The sequence below is a fragment of the Pseudophryne corroboree genome, chromosome 2 (genome assembly GCF_028390025.1).
Source record: "Pseudophryne corroboree isolate aPseCor3 chromosome 2, aPseCor3.hap2, whole genome shotgun sequence".
In the NCBI taxonomy this organism is placed as follows: Eukaryota; Metazoa; Chordata; class Amphibia; order Anura; family Myobatrachidae; genus Pseudophryne; species Pseudophryne corroboree.
The window spans coordinates 233,307,894-233,328,036 of NC_086445.1; the positions used below are offsets into that span (position 1 = coordinate 233,307,894).

Below are 20,143 nucleotides of genomic sequence, written 5' to 3' on the forward strand. Positions count from 1 at the left end.
CCTCTTGCATTTGCAAGCATACACTTAAGTTTTGTAATTCCCTGATCTGCTAGTTTTGTTGTAGATAACGTTTCCTTAGAGACTTGAGTTTTCCTTAATTTACCATTGCTGACTATTTTTGTGTGTCCCCCCCCCCCCCAGTTATACTTTATACATCCCTTTTTTCTTCTCTCTAGTTGTCCCACTAAATCTTTCTTCAGTAGTTGATGCAGTTGGCTCATGTTCAATGAATATCAGACTAAGGTTAATTATGTGGATCCTTTGACCATTCAAGCAGATGGTTAAGTACATACTGTACCACATAAAGAAATACATAAGCTGTCTAACTAGAGAGGTAGGTGCAGTAACCATCTTCTGCCTGCCTTTTGGATGAGCCAAAGGCTGACACCATCTCAGACTTACTGACCACCACTAAAAAGAGATTGGGAAACCAGTTGTACATGAGTCAGTAACAGCAGATGCAAAGGGTGACTGTGAGCTAAATGACCCGCTTTACCACCAGATCTTGGCATACTGCATTGATGGGTCATAATGTGGACACCGGAGAGGACTGGCTGATTAAGCTGCTATCATAGTGTGGACTTAAAAGTGTCGGCTATGACAAATCAAGTGGTTAGTGATGTGATGGAAATAGAACTCATTGTGCCCTTCAACAGCCCATGGACAGCTGGGGTCATGTTATTTCCCAAAAAGGATGGAAACACAACAATCTGTGTGGATTTTAGGGAATTGTATAAGGTCATGGTGATATATAATAACCCATATGCCTCCCAAAGATGAGCTCCTTGATTAGCTGGGGTTACCTGATTTGTGTCTATCTTGGACCTTAGTAAGACGTACTGCCAGATACCCCTAAACAGTGAGGCACAAGAGTGCTCTTTATTCACCACTCTGGGCTATTTCAGTTCACTGCTATATCCTTCTGTATAAAGAGTGCCCAAGCCATGTACCATCATATTGTAGATAATCTGTTGAGAGGATGTCAAGAGCTTGCCTAGGTATACTTGTACCACATAGCCATCTTCAATGAAGCATGGAAGGACCACCTGTCGCACTTGACTGAGGGCCTAATTCAGACCTGATCGCTAGGCTGTGTTTTTGTACAGTGGGCGATCATGTCTAAACTGCGTATGCACCGCAATGCACAGGCGCGTCGCACGATACAAAGCGGATCGCTGCTCAGCGAAGGGTTTGTGCGTAGGATCCATTCGCAGGGGCGATTGCAAGGAGATTGACAGGAAGAATCCGTTTGTGGGTGTCGACTGACCATTTTCAGGGAGTGTTTGGAAAACGCAGGTGTGTCCAGGAGTTTGCAGGGAGGGTTCCTGACATCAATTCCGGTCCTAGACAGGCTGAAGGGTTCGCAGCGGCTGAGTAAGTCCAGGGCTACTCAGAGACTGCACAAAATCTGTTCGTACAGCTTTGCTATACATGCGTCCGCACACTTGCAAAGCTAATATACACTGCCCTATGGGCGGCGACTATGCGAATGCAGGACTGCAAAAAAACCCTAGCGAGCGAACAGGTCTGAATTAGCCCTTGAGTCAATAAACCTAATTGCACAGGAAGGGTTGAATTTCTGACCAGACAAATATCAGATGAGTATGTTGTATTTGCAGAATTTTGTTGGTGGAGACAAGACCACTAATCAAAAGCACATTTGAGCGTACCTGGACATGGCCAAATATTACCAAAATTTCCCTTGCCAAACCCTTGACTGATTTAAAATCCGAGAAGTGCAATTGACACAAAAAGTGAACGGATGACTGTGAGCGGGCATTTAACAGACTGAAAAGTGTGTTTTCCAACCACTCCGTGCTAGAAGCCACAGACTTCTGGACATGGGGCCTGATTCAGGTTTGTTAGCAAACCAAAAAAGCACACAACTGGGCAAAACCATGCTGCATTCCAGGTGGGGCAGATGTAATGTGCAGAGAGTGTTAGATTTGGGTGAGGTGTGTTAAAACTGAAATTTAATTTGCAGTGTAAAAATAAAGAGCTGTAACATTTGTGGGCTACATGCAAAAGCTGACAGTATTTATCCTGCACTAAAACAATATAACCCACCGCAATCTAGGCAACATGGTTTTGTCCAGTTGTGTGCATTTTCTGCTTTGCTAACAAACCTGAATCAGGCCCGTGGTTCATTGTGCAGATCAATGCTAAGCCAGGTGGGGAAGGATGGTCAGGAGCACCCTGTGGCATCTCTCTTCCACAAGCTATTGGTATATGCCACAGTGAAAAAGTAATGCTTGGGAATAGTGTGGATCGTCGTAAATTGCAGTCTCATCTCTAAGGCCAGGAGTTTTCTATTGTGATGACCATAAGCCCCTTATCTGGCTACAGTGGAGCACAAGGGAGAATGGATAGTTTGTGAAGTGGGGCTTGGTCTTGCAAACATATAATTTTATTATTTCTCATTGAAAAGTGCAAGAACCACAGGAACTCCTATGGACTGTCTCATCAGGAAGAACCAGACCCTTGGGCCTGTTCATTGCCTAGCCAGGCACACTGTACTTGTCCGATACTGGTACAATAGTTCCCTCCCTGGTTTTAAACAGGGGAAGTGTAAAGTAACCTGAGAAGACCTGTTTTATACTGTAGTTCAGTTGTTTAGTAACAATATAATAACCGTGCATAGATTAGTATGGTATTGTTTACTTAAATAAGCCAGGTGTTGACAATAGTTTATAAATAAGTGTTCTGCATTATAGACATAAGCGTACCCAGAGGCAGTTGCTGACCATTTCCATCTGGGTCAATAGTCTAATGTTTGTGGTGTCTGTTTTTGTTTTTTTTTTGTTTTTTTTGGGGGGGTGGTTGTCAGTTGAAGAATTTGATCTGTGTTGGCCAAGGGCCTAGCTACCATAGGTGCAGGGAGTGCAGCTGCTATGGGGACCAGAGCTGAGAGGAGCCCATCTTCTTCCCGGTCACAGCTACACCATTAGGTGTTAAAACATTTGCCTTGGTACCTATAATATATCTAGTTATGCTCCTGGACCTGCTCATTGTAATGTGGTATAGAATGAACTGAGGAACTGTAATGTTAAGTAATATGGACTGAGGACACTGTAATGTGAATTAGTGATACTGTGTTGCATAATGTGTACTGACATCTTGTGATTAGGGAACTTCTATGGGGCATAACTCCGACTGACTTCCGGTGGGCGGATCTAGCTGCTGGCCGCACTTTTACCGAGCTCTCTGCTTCTCTCTTTACCAAGTGCTCTAGTACCAACTTTAGTGCCGGGAGCAGTGCCCAATTAACACCTGGGTACATACAGAGATAGTGGTGGGCAAGAGGATGCTTGTTCCGGCTCCCCACCGCATGTTAATCCCCGGAATTGAGGCGTTTGTAAAATGTCAACACTCTCTGCCATCATCTTGGACCTACCCGGCTGTTCCCGGAGCTTGTGCACGCTGGACTGTAGGTACCTGATTCGACCTGACTGGTGGCAATAACATCACTGGCTGGGCTCCCAGCATCGTGGATTCTGTGTCCCGCGGCTTGTTGTCTCCTATCCCCATCTGCAGCTGCCATATTGAGAGTTCCCGCTACCGGACAGGGTGTTGGGCGGGTGCGCAGGACTGCAGACATCTCGTCAGCCTCTGTGGCGAATACAACGCCAACGGGACTCCCGGATCCTCTGCTATATTACCCTGCACTAGTGGCTGTCTGTCTCATACCTCTCTGTGGTCACAATCTCTGGCTTCCCTGTCCTCAGTGCTCCTGCAGGCCGGACGAATGCACTAGACCGCCAGCTCCTGCTCTGACCCAGTGGGTGTTGAAGTTATCACCGGCTGAGTTTTTTGGCCCCTCAGCTATTGTGTCAAATACTGATGGCTACCTCTTCCCGGTTTCCCCCAGCAGTCAAAGTCTTGAGCCTCTCTGGTGCCGGCTGCAGGGTACACCACGTGGACACAAAGGTTGGTGGATGTCTGCTTGATCGCAGCGAGTTGCAATACTACCGCATATAAGTCTTCTGGCCCTCCAGATGCTCCGTTCGCCACCAGTTAGGGATTGTCTGCTACCCCTCCCTGTACCCACCACCTCAAGACTCCCAACTCACCCTTGTGAGAGTCGTCAGGACTGACTCCTCCTTGACCCCTGGACAGACCCTGTAGGCAGTGGTGAGTGCATGGCTAAGGCTCATGTCCCTTGTGACTTCCTGAAATGCGCAGCACCTGGGTGCGTGGCTGGGCATCTGATTCCTAGGCCATTCTCCTCATCATAGGGATACCTGGCCTTCACACAGCAGTCTTGTGTTTCTGACACCTGCAATTGCTCTCCCTCCAACTAAAGCGCTGTTTGCAGTAATCTATTGCTACTGGTTGGCCAGAGTTTCCCATTATTGGCCCACTGTGGTTGATTGCCTGTTTCACGCTAAGGATAGCACAGACTACTGTTTATAAACCCCCTGCTAGTCAGGATCATATAGTACCGCCACTGCACGGTTTCTTTTTGTTATCGCATATTTCCACACTGTACAAGTCTTCCCCTCCCCAATTAAATTTGTTCCTGTTCTCTAATACATGGAGAAATGTATGCAAAATCACAAAGAGGTTGCACGGGTCCAGCGGGAAATGAAAGCCACATCACCGATGATGGCCAGTCCGCCAGCTTCTCCTGCCAGAGACGGCATATACTGCAGGGTGTATCTGACCCCGTTGCTTTTAGTGCTGCCTCGATAGCCAAAGCCCAATAAATATCTGATTTACTGTCGCTGCAGACGATGCAGATGCATATGCAGACGATCTGTTGCTCTATTTTACTAATCCCCAGAGGCATTTCCGGGCTTCCTACAACTGTTACATGACTTTGAGAGTGTTTCGGGATTCCTGATAAATAAATCAAAAACTAAAGCTCTAGCTCTACGTGCGGGTGCGTCACAGAACTGGTCTGACACCTTCCCTTTTATTTTGCCATCTCCTCATTTCAATATCTAGGCCTCAACATTCCAGCGAACCCACATGATTTATATAGTTAATTTTCCTGGGGTGATAGCGCGTACCTTATTAGATTTCCAATCTTGGCATCACTTGCCACCTCATTAAAATTATTTTGTTCCCGCGCTTGTTACATATCATTCAAATGCTCCCTTTGCTACTGAAAGAATCAGATTTGAAGATGCTAAATAGGGTAATTAGCAATTTTATTTGGTTGGGGGAAAAGCCTAGGTTCTCTATGTTCAAGCTGTGCCAATCCCCTGCCTCTGGCTGTATTAATTTACTCTGTATCAGGAGTTACTCTCTGGCAACAAATTACAGGTATGCAATGGACTGGATCAATGCCATTGTTTATTGCATATGAAACCCTCTGACTTCCCTTCCATTATCTCTGATAATTTATTAATAACTACTACTTGCACGGCCTGGCGTCTCTCTCGTTCACAATTGGGTATCTCAGCACATAACTCTGTTTCTCTCACTCCACCAATCAGTCCACACTCATATTTCCTTGTCTCGGAGCTCTTCCGACTATGCCACATGGCATAGAGGTGGTCTTTGGTTGATTCTCCCATATTCTTACTAAGGATTGTTCTAAAATGTTGATCTTTCCCCAGTTGCAAAAAAGATACCCAGAACTATACATCCCGTTATTTGCATATTTCCAATTGCGGAGTTATGTTTCTAGTGTGATTCCTCACTTGAGTAATTCCAATGTTCCCAATAAACTAGGATCTTTTATAAGACATTTGGGTGTCAGGGTATGTGCTACTTCTTTATTGTATTCCCATATTAGAAAACAAATTCATTTAGACACTTTTACAAACTGGAATGGCAAAGTGGACCACAGATTTACCTAACATTTCAATCACTTTGCTCCTGACTGCCTTCACCCGTCTCAATAAGACATTAGTGTCGGCTTCATATGTAGAGATTCAGTACAAACTGCTCCATAGAGCATATTACATCCTGAAACTACGGATGCTGATGGGCACATCTTCAGGCTCAGCATTTTAAATGTACGGCCCCAGACGCAGATCTATACCACTGTATGTGGAGCTGCCCCGAGGACGAGGTCCGTATATTTTGGATGACTCTGTGCCAGTACATAAAAGACCCTTATATCACTGTTACTCTTACTCCGGAGTGGGCCCTTTGGGACATATATCCGACTCCTGTACTGGTCAGACCTCAGGTTGGACAATGATTATTGTTAGCTAAGTTAGCAGCTGCAGTGAGGAAAACCATATTATCTCAATGGATCTCCTCTGATACATTGGTGTTGTCTTTATTTTTACCCAGGGCTTCTTATCTACTTCAAATGGATTGGATGTCCCCTAATAAAGAAAAACAGGCAGAATTCTCTTTTTTTTTTTTTTTTTTTTTTATGCACGTTTATTACCCCATGTTTAAATATTTATCCCCTCCCTTCAAGATTCACTGCAGATGGCGGTGTCTTTAACTTCATGGTATAACCTTGAAGTGCTCACAAATGAGCATCCCCTGTTCTAAATATACTATGGGGTATATTCAATTGCTGTCGAAAACTGCCGTCTGTCGAAAAGACGGCAGTTTTCGACTTTTTGAGGTCGAATCCTGATTCGACCTATTCAGAGCTTTTCGACAAGTCGAGGCATTCGACTTGTCGAAAAGCACGTGGATCGGCGGAATAGCTGCCGATCCACATGTTGATGTCGAAAAAGGGGCCAAATCTGACAGGTTTTGGCCCCCTTTTCGACTATCTCAATCCGACATCAGTGATGTCGGAATGAGATGGACCCAGAGGAGGCAAGGGGGGGGGGGGGGGAGCCGCAGGGAGACGGGTGGACAGGCGGTGGAAATACAGGAGATCAGCGCTACGATCAGCGCTGCAACTGGATGTCCCTCACCCGCCCGACCTCATGGCAGCTTCCACCCGGCTCCAGCACGCTGTTGGAGCCGGGTGGAAGCTGCTGTGAGGTCGGGCGGCTGAGTGACATCCAGCTGCAGCGCTGATCTCCTCTGGATGCCGCCGGCTGTCCCCTCGCGGCTCGACCACCCTCTCCTCTAGGTCCCATCTAAAATTCGACTTGAAAAAGTTGAATTTTAGATGGGATTGAATAGGGGTTGTTGGATCGATTCCGACAAATACATGTCGGAATGGATCCGACTTTAATTGAATATACCCCTATGTCTTCTCATAAATGTTTCTTTGAATGATGTTCAATTTCCTATTGAATGTATGTTCCTTGCCTCGTGAACATTGTGACAGATGTTCCCTCAACAGTTTGATATGCTGATTGTGCAATGTGCTTTCTCTGACTGTTTTTGCTCACACTGCTATGTCGCATTATATTTGTATCTATGTAAAATACTGTTTAAAAAATAATTAACAACTCCAGAGGTCTCTATCAAATCATTGGGACAGGGGCCCCTTCAAAATATTGATATGGGGCCCACAAAGTTCTGGCTACGCCCCTGGTGTTGGTACTTACTATCTGGAAGTTTTATGAAGAAACCTTATTTAACCAGCTTCAGTTGACAGTCTGAATGATAGAGTATGCGTGTTACCTCACAGGTGGCGGCTAATACAGTACATCACTAAAAAATCACTACATCCATGGGTAACCAATCTTCCCCCTAAACAAGGGGGTTACTTGTAAAAGTTGGGGAGTAAAGACAAACATAAAAAGATATAAAACGGGTGAAACTAAACTGTTCATTGAGTCAGAAAGATTGAGTATCCCCAATCCATTTTGCCTCAAGATGCAATAGAATGTTGGAACGGTCAGCATCCTATATGGGAATAGGCACATGATCTATCATGTGACGCAGAGTACCAGGTTCATTTTTAGGTGATCTGTAACTGGTTGGTTGCTGACCCCACCTTGTAGATCCTTTTTGATAACTGATTTGTATAAGGTTATCTTTTCATGGAATGTTTGTTCAATCTTGCATGTCAATGTATTCACTCAATGTACCATAGCTTGCATGGGTAGGTAAGAGTCAGGGACGTGCGGTGAGGTAAATTTCTTAGGAGACACTGGTTAGTACCAAAGCCAGATTTACACACAATATATGAGCCAAATGGTTCATGTGGGCATTATACACAGGTGCAGCAGTATAAACTCCTGTAAATTTGGTGGGTTTTGATCAGAGATGGGCGGAAAAGATAAGCAAGTGAGGCACTGCCTCACCTGCCATAGACTTTTTACTCCAGAGATTTGACTATAAAAATGATTAGAATGATACAAAGAAGATATTTTGAACATATTCTTTGTATTTTTTATATACTTTATACAGTCAAAACTCTGGCACAAACGTTAGTATGATAGGAAAGGCTCTGCCTCACCTGCCTCACCCCACCGCACGTCACTGGTAAGAGTACATATAGTACCACAAAAGTAATGAGAATCAATAGGGTACATTTGATATTGAAGAATTGATCAAACTTGGGATACATAAACTGTGTCACTTGCGATCATATGTTTACACATTGTGTACTTGATGGATTTAAGGCAACCACATTTGTTTGACTGTGGTAGTTTAGATGGAAAGGTGACTGTATCCCTAAGGGGAAGTACAAGCAACGGCATAACATTTTGCCTGTGTTTGAAACTCATTAAAGGTCAGCATTTTTGGAAGACTGGAAGCGATTTATATGAATTGATAATTAGAGATGAGTGTTTCCCGCCTGACTCGGAAACCAGAACGAGACAAAGTCAATATCCCGCTGTCTTATTCTCGCTGGGTTTTTATACCATATAAGGAGCTGTGGGTCTCCGCCATTTTCACTCTGGCATTGGAGAGTGTAGAGAGAGGACGTGTCTCCATCCTTAGTGTCCGTGTCTTGTGCTGCATCTGTCCAGTCACAGTGGTGGTGTCCTCTGCTGCCATATGTCCAATGCTGCTGTATAAGTCCAGTCCATTGCAGTGGTGCTGTGGTGTCCTGCATCAGTACAGTGGTGGTTTCCCTGTATTGGCGTATATGTCCAGAGGTACTGGTGTATGTGTGTGTGTGTGTGTGTGTGTGTGTGTGTGTGTGTATATATATATATATATGTATATGTGTGTGTGTGTGTGTGTGTGTGTGTATATATGTATGTATGTATGTATGTATGCATGTGTGTGTGTGTGTATATATATATATATATATATATATACACACAAAGGAATCCTACCCACTGACCAATGTGGTACTGGGTGGAAGAAAAACAGGCGGCACTCCAAGGTCTTTCAAAATAAACTTTGTATTGAAAGGTTACAGCATGGTGCAAAAGCAACGTTTCAAGACCATTGCGGTCTTTTCGTCAGGCTGTGCATTGTGAGAAAAAAAACAATTGACTGAACAGTGTTTAAGGTGCTTACCTGCAATATGCATATTGCAGGTAAGCACCTTAAACACTGTTCAGTCAATTGTTTTTTTTCTCACAATGCACAGCCTGACGAAAAGACCGCAATGGTCTTGAAACGTTGCTTTTGCACCATGCTGTAACCTTTCAATACAAAGTTTATTTTGAAAGACCTTGGAGTGCCGCCTGTTTTTCTTCCACCCAGTACCACATTGGTCAGTGGGAAGGATTCCTTTGTCTATATGCACAACGAGGAGGGCACCCGGGCATAATTACTTTATTCTTCATCCAGAGTGCCGGATAATATATATATATATATATATATATATATATTACACCCTGTTGCAAATCGGATTACTGAGGCCATAACAACTATGCTGGTGTTACACGTGTGTCCGGTATCCGCCATCAGTGCAGTGGGACTGCAGTGCCAACCCTAGGTGGGCCAGGTTTTTGTGCCGCACACTTGTCTCTTAGCTTAGTTATACAGCTACCTCTTTTACATCTTTGTATGATGTGCTGTTTGGGGCCCTTTTATTTTTTTGGCATCCGGTCTGACACTGCAGTGCCACAGGTGTTTGTGCCGCACACTTGTGTCGCTTAGCTTAGTCGTACAGCCACCTGGGTGCAACCTTTTGGCCTAAAAACAATATTGTGAGGTGTTCAGAATAGACTGGAAACTAGTGGAAATTAATGTTATTGAGGTTAATAATACTGTGGGATCAAAATTACCCCCAAATTCTGTGATTTTAGGCATTTTTATGTTGGTGTTGTGTTGTGTTGTGTGTGGTTTTTTTTTTTTTTTTTTTTCAAAAATCATCCAGAACCAAAACACGACCAACAATTAATCCAAAACACGACCGGGGAATTAGAATCAAAACACAAAACATGAAAAGTGCCCGCCGCACATCTCTATTGATAATATGCCAAAGGTTTCTATTGAATCCATTCATAGCATCCTATGGACTAAAATTATCAGAGGCCACAGATATGTAGCGATGTGCACCTGGCCATTTTTCAGGTTTTTGTTTTTTTTTATCGTGTTTTTGTTTTGGATTGGTTTTGCCAAAACCGCCCTTGTGTGTTTTTTTGTTTTGGTTCTAATTAGTTTTTTTTTTTTTTGTTTGCTTTTTGTACAGTAAATCTTACAGCTAAAATCACAGAATCTGGGCCTGTTTTGTTCCTACATCCTACAGTAGTATTAACCTCAATAACATCAATTTCCACTCATTTCCAGTCTATTTTGAACACCCCACAGATCACAATATTGTTTGCTTCCAGTTTAGGCCAAAAGGTTGCACCAAGGTAGCTGGATGACTAAGATAAGCGACAGAAGTGGGTGGCACAAACACTTGGCACATCTAGGAGTGGCACTGTAGTGGCAGACAGGATGGCAGTTTTAGAAACTATACCCATAAAATGCTCCAAAGAGCACATAACGCAAAGAAATAAGGTGCAAGAAGGAATTTTCCTTTACGTTGTATATATTGAACAGGACATGCACAGTTTAACAAACCAAAAATTTCAGCAACAGGGACCGTCACTTTTGGCTAAAATGATTGGTTTGTTTGGGCCCCAACAAAACAATGTTTTAGGAAGACTTCATCCGTTAAGAATTACTGTGAGGATGTTGAGGAGGTGTTAATTGCATTATAATCTTGTACAATAAATTTCATGTCTTCGCTGCAAATTACGTAACATGGAGGAGGTGCTTAGATGGCTAACGTTCCAACCGCTACAAAATTTGGCCTCACAAATGGAGCAGATGCTTTCATAAACATTGTCAGGATCGGAGTAAAGAAAAATCCCACACCCAAGAGGTGGCTTTTTTGGTCTTATACCCAGGCATCGCAATGGCTTTCTTTTTATCAAATGTATCAACAAATGCAGCCAGTGGTGGCTGACTTACACAAACAACATCATCATCCTCACTGTCAGATAGTACACGCATATCCCCCTCATCCTGTACCAATTTCACACACAAATCCTCGATTTGTATTATGTCCTCATCATCATCACCATATTTACTTGTACTGCTCCCCACATGTTAAGAAAAGGTGAAAGAGGCTTCTCTATTAGCACAGTGTGAGAAATGTCAGCTGACGTGGACACCCTTAAACCTTCCTCAAGAATGTCTGATGATTCTGAATGCGCAGTTTGTCTTACTGCCTGTGCAGATACCGTTCCTTTCTGTTTTTCCTTTACCACTCTCTAATTTAAATGATTTTACACACCCTGGCCTAAGACCTCTATGCCCTGTTTTGTTCATATGATAGTAAATCCAGTCATAAGGATACAGAGACATGTGAGTTCACTGCTGTGCTGTTTTTATTCCATCCCCAACTCCAGGCACACTGGACCACCCACTTCCCAGCATACCCCTGGACCGAGGGACCATCACTGAAGATTCAGGCTTACACATATTAGTAAGGGAGTGTCTACAAATATTTTGCATTCTAATACACTAACATCACATCCTCTTTTCTTTAAAGATAAACCCTGTACGCTTCAATGTAACAATTAACGTCATATTAAGAACATCATCTAACACGTTTCAATGAGTCTCAGGTCTGCGTATTTCCCTTTTGGGTCTTTCATACACAGTCTGTGTTTCATCTACCATGTTGGACCTTTCTAGAATCGTGGTTTGTTCACCATTATGAGGATCATCATGCATGTCAGATGAAGGGTATTCTTCAGTCATGTTGTCTTCATTATGGTTAGGTTGAGATCTTAAATCCACCCGATTTCTTCTTACTTCCGTTCCATGCTCTGTACGTATAGTATAAGATCTTGGTGCTATTTGTGCTTGCACAATACCTTTCTGCACCCAAATACCTTTCTCGTGATCTCTGAGACGGACTTGGTCACCCTATTTTAGATCAGATAAGCTTTTTGTTCGCCTGTCATTGAATAGTTTCTGTTTCGCCCATTGACGTTCCTTACTCAGTCTGACCAACGCTGAGTTATGTGTATTAAGCAGTTCATCATGTATCGGGAGATTTGCTCTAATCCTCCTTCCCATCAGCATTTGTGCAGGAGAAAGTCCATTCTATGAAGGTGTACTGTGGTAGATTAAAAGACTTTTGTAGAAATCTTCTTTACCTTCTTGAGCTTTTTTCATGAGACTCTTTACAGTTTTTACTGAACTTTCCACCAACCCATTTGAGCGTGGATAGTGGGGACTTGACGTAGTATGGACAAATTCCCACTCATCAGCAAATTGTCTAAATTCAGCACTGGAAAACTGAGCCATTGTCAGTGAATACTTCCATAGGAACACCATGCCTTGCAAAGATTGACTTCATGCAATTTGATTACGGCTTTACTAGTAGCTGTATGTAGTGTCTTCACCTCAGGGTAGTTAGAGTAATAATCAGTCACAACAATGTACATTTTCCCATTACAATCAAACAAATCTGCGCCAACTTTCTGGTACGGTCTCTCTGGCACTCAGTGGCTCGACTTGTTTCGGTCTATACGTAAGACATAATTCACATGTAGCTGTAGTCTGTGCTATGTCTTGGTTCATTCTTGGCCAATACATAACTTCACACGCTCTCCGCTTACATTTTTCTTCTCCTAAGTCGCCTTCATGTATCTTGCACAGCATAGTTTTTCTTAGTCGTGCAGGTATGACAAACCTATTGCCTTTGTAAATAATACCATCGACAACTGTAAGGTCACTGCGGTACATCCAATAATCATGGATAGACAGCGGGCATGCATGTTTATATGCTGGCCAACCTTTCAGAATGATATCTTCCAACACTTTCATTGTGTCATCTGTTTCAGTTTCTTTCCTAATCTGTTCTTGTCTTGCAAGAGACACTGGTAGAGAAGCTACGATCAAATTAACATAGGCTTCTATCTCTTCATCCATCAGACTTTTGGAACCTTCACTTTTGTCCACAGCACGAGAAAGTGTATCAGCAATGTAAATGTATTTGCCGGGACAGTACAGCAAGTATACATCATATTTCTGTAGTCTGATGAGCATTCATTGAATTCTCATGGGACAGTCATGTAATGATTTAGTCATGATAGCTACCAATGGCTTGTGGTCAGTTTCCACTGTAAATGTTTGACCATACACAAACTAATGAAATCGCTCACATGCATATGTGATCGCTAGAAGTTCTTTTTCTATCTGAGCATACCTTGTTTCAGCACTTGTCAGCGCTCTTGAGGCATAGATTACTGGTTGCCATGTATCCTCATGTTCTTGTAACAGCACTGAGCCTAGGCCAAATTGCGAAGCATCTGCTGAAATTCTTATTCTTTTCACAGGATCAAAGAATTTTAGCACTGATTGCTCTGTAATGATCTGTTTCAAGTTTTGCCAACTTTCTTCTTGTTCATGTGACCATATCCACTCGTTATCTTTGTCCAACAACCATCTAAGAGAGGCTGCTCGTTCAGAGAGTTGAGAAATAAACTTTCCTAAGTAAGTAATCATTTGTAGGAATCTTCTGTCATCGTCTTTGTTGTTAGGACATTCCATATTCACTATGGTTGATATTTTCCTTGGGTCTGGTTTTACACCTTGAGCCGAGACCACGACGCCCATAAAGGTAAGTGTATTCACGTCAAATTCACATTTGTCCTTGTTTAGCTTTAGATTCACTTTCTTGACAAGTTCCATTACTTGTCTCAATCTAGAATCGTGTTCTTCCTTTGTAGATCCCCAGACAATAATGTCATCCATCATTGTTTCAACACCTGGAATATGTTCAAAAATCATGTGTATCTTTTTGTGATATACTTCTGGAGCAGACAATATTCCATATGGTAGTCGAAGAAATCTGTATCGACCTTCTGGTGTATTAAATGTACAAAGCTTTGAGCTGGCCTCATCTAGCTACATTTGCCAGAATCCTGAAGATGCGTCCAATTTACTGAACCATTTTGCTCCCGCAAATTGCGACATAATTTCATCTCTGGTTGGTAGTTTGAAATGTTCTCGTTATATAGCTTTGTTTAAATCTCTGGGGTCTAGACTTATTCTGAGTTGTCCATTTTTCTTTTCAACAATGACTAAGGCGCTTATCCATTCAGTAGGCTCATCAACTTTCTGTATCACACCCAAAGCTTCCATGCGATTTTAACTCTTGTTTCAGTTTTTCTCTCAGCGCAAACGGCACTTTTCTACAGGGGTGTATCACTGAAGAAACTTGTGTGTCTAAATTTATGTTATGCTCTCCAGGCAAACAACCTAGACCTTCAAACAAGTCTCTGTATTCTGTAAACATCGATTTGCAGTCATATTCTACTTGCGATGTCACCATAAAAACTTTCTTTAGCAAGCTTAGTTTCTGACAGGAACTTAATCCTAGAATCTGTTGCACATTTTTATCCACAATCAGTAGAGATGTTTTAAACTGTTGTCCCTTATATTTCAGTGTCACTAAGCATGTACCTTTCACAGGAATTTCCTCCCCAGTGTACCCTGTAACTATCACTTTGGCTGGATAAATTTTAGGTTTTACTCTAAAAGTCTTATAGTCTTGAAACGATATTAAATTCACCTGCGTGCCAGTATCAAGCTTAAAGGGAATGACAATCTCGTTCACAGTTAAAGGGACAATCCATTCTTTCTTATCTGCACTGCAAAGTTCAATGCAATCCACAAAGAATTCCTCTGTTTCTTTAACAGCATGCACATTGGTTGCTTCACTTTTCCTTTTACAGCATTTGGCAAAGTGATTTAGTCTACCACATTTCATGCAGGTTTTACCATAAGCCGGGCACATTTTAGGATTATGAGCATTTCCACATCTACTACACATTTCCTTATTAGACTGTGGCTTAGACTGCTTCATTCTTGAGAATGGAGGTTTGCTTGGCTCTGTTTTCTGCACTACATCAGCTTCCTTGTGTAACGTTTTGGCTTGAAATCTAGTTATTTCTGCAGATCTGCACATAGTCACTGCCTTATCTAGTGTTAGGTCTTGCTCTCTCAGCAGTCTCTCTCGGAGTCCATTATCAGGTATACCACAGACCATACGATCTCTAATCAGTGAATCCTTTAAATCACCAAACTCACAGGTTTTACTGAGTGATTGCAGCTCTGTAACATACTGATCAAATCCATCTCCAGACTTCTGATCACATGTGAAAAACTTATATCTTTCATATGTCACATTTTTCCTTGGCACAAAGTAATCTTCAAACTTTTGCATTATAGAAGATAGCACCATATTCTGCCCCTCATCAAACTGAAAACTATTATAAATGTCCAGCACATCCCCTCCTATCACATGGAGGAAAATGGATGCCTTAGTTTTGTCAGCCTCTGTATCAGCTCCACATGCAGCAAGATATATATATTAAACCTTTGCTTAAATCTTTTCCAGTTTTCAGACAAGTTACCAGACATCAGCATGCCGGTTGGAGGAGCCAGTTTATCCATGGTTACTCACTGTTTGAAGAGAGGAGCACACGGCAGGCTTTGCAGACACTGAGTATCACAGCCGTACAGACTTCTGCAGGATTCTTTCACACTCTGAGAGCACTAGCAGTCCAAGTTAGACTTCTTCTGACACCATGTTTTGTTCATATGATAGTAAATCCAGTCATAAGGATACAGAGACATGTGAGTTCCCTGCTGTGCTGTTTTTATTCCATCCCCAACTCCAGGCACACTGCACACTGGACCACCCACTTCCCAGCATCCCCCTGGTCCCAGGAACCATCACTGAAGATTCAGGCTTGCACATATTAGTAAGGGAGTGTCTACAAATATTAAGCATTCTAATACACTAACATCACATGCCCCTGGGCATCTACCTTAGCAGATGACATTGACGGACTTGCATTGTCAATGTCATGACTAGTGGCAGCTGCTTCAGAACTAGTAGTAGCCTCCATTATCAACATAAAGTGGAGTTGACTTTCACCGACAGTGTCTCACAAATTATTCAAAAATATATAATAATTACACACTGAGTTGGCTTTACCGACCGCGTAGCACAAATGAGTCAGAAATGTATATAATAATAAATGCACACTGCAGTTGACTTCACCGACAACGTCGCACAATACGTGTATGAGTAGGGAATACTATACTGCAGTCTGACTGGCAGTGTCACAGTACTTATGAAAATAAAATAAAAATTGTATAGTACACTGGGGTACAGCACAAAATTATTACTTTTTTTTTAATTTTAGGCTCTTTGTTTTTAGCTTTTATTTTAATTTTACACTGGATGGACTGACAGATCACCCCTTTCAGATACAGCAGACAGAGAGAGAACACCCGATTTTCTGATTATAGCTGACACCCCTTTTTCAGTTACACGGCACTCCCACCAGAAACATCCGTCTAGTACACTCCCCAATGCCGGAGTGAAGATGGCGTGGATGTGTGGGGACTTGTATAGAATCCCAAACCCATAAGAATCCGACAGTGGGAAGATGTTCGGCCTCGTTTTGGGATCCGAGTAAGGTGGGAAGTCCCGAGCTGGGCTTGGATCCTGGCTCGCATCGCAAAGTTCAGGGGGGTTCGGTTCCCGGGGAACCGAACCCGCTCATCTCTACAGATATGAGTATGATGTGAGCTCAACGCAAGTCTATATAAGATCTAAATACTAACTGTGATTGTGGTTCTTTAGTACTGTTATTTAAGCTTGTTATATGGTATATTTTTAAGGACAATGTGCAAAAAAAGAAAAGAAAATAAGATTTTTAATTCAGCAGTTTATCAACAATGTCTGTATTATTTCTACGGGGAACATTTTTTACCCTTTCAGTAGTGATGACAAATTTTGTGACATTGACGCTGGGTCTGTGAGACCCATTTGGATTTCTGTGTTTAAGGAATTCTATGGATATTGATCAGGAATGTAAATAGAAACCCCTTGTTAATCTCCAACTATTAATTGTTTTATTCAGAAAACATTATTACATTTCCTGTCCAATATTTTAAGCATTCCAGACACATAAATGTTGCATGCTCCATATAAAGAAAATCATTACATTTTTCACAGTAATAATGTGTTTTTCTATCCTTGTTGATGCATTTGCTGCTTCTTCCTCGTTTTCCTGGTGGTTGCAATTTTTCCGTAAAGCAGTGACTACAGGCACTCAAAAGAGTTACTTTAGTACTGACGCTTGGTCTCTCAGACCCGGCAGACAAAGGAAGGGCTGTTGTAGCAAACGCATCTAGCACATCGTTATGATTCATCTGTCAACGGAAAGTACATGACACTATACAAAGGTACTGATGGAACAACAATCAGAATGACTGGGTCTCACAGACCCAGGGTCAGCAGTGAAGGGTTAATTATCAGGTTTTAGATCTAATATTTATGATTTCTTATAACCACTGTTCGCAGCAATAAGATATTTTCTGCCAAAATGTATTAAAGAAACACATGTAGTGGCTCCTATAGGAACTTGTCCCTGCCATGTGTGTTAGAAGTGAGGTGATCACATTAGCAATCACGCCTCTTTAGTAACCCTGCAGCACTACTACACATGCACAGTCTGCTGACCATGCATGAATGAGTGGCCATTGCTTTGGAGGGTTCCTGCAGAACCCTCTTCTGGTAATTTTATGCGGAGTGTAGCCCATAGGCTACAATTGCTAATGTCATCTGAAGATGGCAATAGCTGCTGAGACCAGGCTCTGAAATGCTTTGCATTCAGGAGCTTGGAAAATCTGACTGCCTAGCAGCCCCATAGAAAACTATGGAGCAGAGGCCTCACTTACTGTAGTGAAACCCAGTGTGGCGCTGCATGAGGGGGTGAGGCTTTGTGAGAAGGGGTAGAAGGGGTGGGGCTTAACAGGAGGTGGCGGATCTTTATGTCCCGATTCACCCAAAGGAGGAACTGGGTGCACGAGCACACCCAATATTTAAGCTTCCTGCAGTCATGTCTATGCATAGCATTTAGGAGTCATGTGGCAGATGTAATGTGAGCACCAGCAATACAGTAGTTTTCAAAAGTCTGTACCCATACTGTAAAGTGGTCTGTGTGCAAATCATCACAGGAGTCTGGAGAGCTGTAGCAGTGTGTCTTTACTACCTGCAAGTCTTACTGAACAACAGCTGTAGCAGCGCTTCCTGTATAACAATACTTCCTGTATGACAAGATCATAGCAATAATTCAGCCCACATATAGCATATGGATTTGGTATATTAGGTCTGCATTAATCATGTTGACATTCATTATGTTGACATGACCGTTATATCAACATTGAGTGTGCTGACATGTTCATAATGTTGACAGTCAGCTGTCAGCACTGAAACGTTGACATAATCAGAATGTCAATGTTGTGTATTTTTAGGTAAGTCTATCCCTAATTCTAACCCTGATGTACACTCAAACACTAAACCTAACAGTATTTCAAACCCTAACACTGATGCTGACATTCTGTCCATGTCCACACTCTTCACTTTTTGACATTTCTAATATTGGCATTTAAAACATAACTGTTGACATTCTAGTGTTGACTTTGTGAATGTCAGCATTGTAAATATTGAAATACTGACTGCATACATCCCTAACCATACAGCAAGCTATCATAGTAATAGTTTACTTTTCCACTGCAGGAGAGAACTACGTGACTTTGGGGTTAAAGTCTCCATCATAGAACCCGGCGGTTTTAGAACAATGATGACTCTCTCATTTGACAGTCATGCAAATAACTTGAGGCGTCTGTGGGATAATCTCCCTACAATGGTGAAAGAGAGCTATGGACAGCACTACTATGAGCAATGTAAGTTGATAAATGTTGATCTTATTATTCCTTCCTTAATGCAATGGATAGACTATAATTGAACATTTATTTCTCATAAACCTCATGGTCAATTGACAGGAGTCCATCTTTACTGTATGCTGAAATAGGTCCCGCTTTGTGCAAAACCTTGTGTGTACAGTGGTGCTTGGCTGTTTTGGAGGGAAATAAGGCTTGGAGGGAGACCTAGTGCCCCAGTGGAAGTAGGTCTCCATCTAAATGCGCTTACTGTAATGTTGTAAAAAATTTAATAATGGCCTGGACAGACATTACGTTACCTTCATCTCACCTTAAGCCAGGCAGTCCCAACCTCTGTCTTCAAGGCACACTAACCGTGCAGGTTTTAGTGATGTCCAGGCTTCAGCACAGATGGTTAAATCAAATAACTAAGGTACTAAATAAGTCCCCTGTGCTCAAGCACAGATATCACTAAAGTTACATACACACGGAACAATTTGTGAAAAGTTGTGGACTTTCCTGATCGATCGGACGACCAGTTCTGTGTACATGCACTATATCACGCATGGTGTGCTCCTGCATTATCAACAAATCAGGGGGTGCGGCTGACAATCCCATGCAGAGCTGTGTGTCTGTCGCATCGATGGGTACACATTGTAGTGTACCCACCATGAAACATGGTCTGTTAAACTGGGCATGCACTGTACAATTATCTGCCAGATCTAGCTGGTTGGAATGAAAATCTGGTAATGGATGAGAGCAAATGACAATCGGCCATTTGCTCCCAAACACTGGAAAATGGACAATCTGTTATTGAGACAAATTGGTTAAATTACAGTATTAACCACTTGGCATGAACAATAGTTTTTCTTCCACAAAGTAGAGGTTAGGATGTCTACTCATAGGCGTGCGCAGCACATTTTATTAGGGGGTGCACCGTCTGAGGGGTGTGACTACCACCGCCTTTTGGGCGTGTCTAGCACCATCTATTGACGGTCAATGCAATATAAAATGTCCACCCTTGTACCAATCCGAATAAAGCAGATACATTGTCAGATGTTGTGGTGTGCGCCAAACAAACACCCCTGATGGCACTCACTGCAATTACACTGCTCCTCCTCAGCCTGGTCTGGCTCCCCCTCTCTTTCCTCTGCAAGCTGCAGCAGCT

General features: G+C 42.5%; 1 protein-coding gene across 1 annotated transcript in view; it reads left to right on the plus strand.

Annotated features, from left to right (window-relative positions):
- LOC134991356 (17-beta-hydroxysteroid dehydrogenase type 6-like) overlaps window positions 1–20,143 on the plus strand; it is a 38,219-nt gene that overhangs the window by 13,659 nt on the left and 4,417 nt on the right. The window contains exons 3-5 of the mRNA XM_063950739.1: window positions 15,635–15,870; window positions 16,906–16,916; window positions 18,728–18,999. Of these exons, the coding sequence (XP_063806809.1) occupies window positions 15,635–15,870; window positions 16,906–16,916; window positions 18,728–18,999 (519 nt within the window). The remainder of the gene's footprint in view (window positions 1–15,634; window positions 15,871–16,905; window positions 16,917–18,727; window positions 19,000–20,143) is intronic.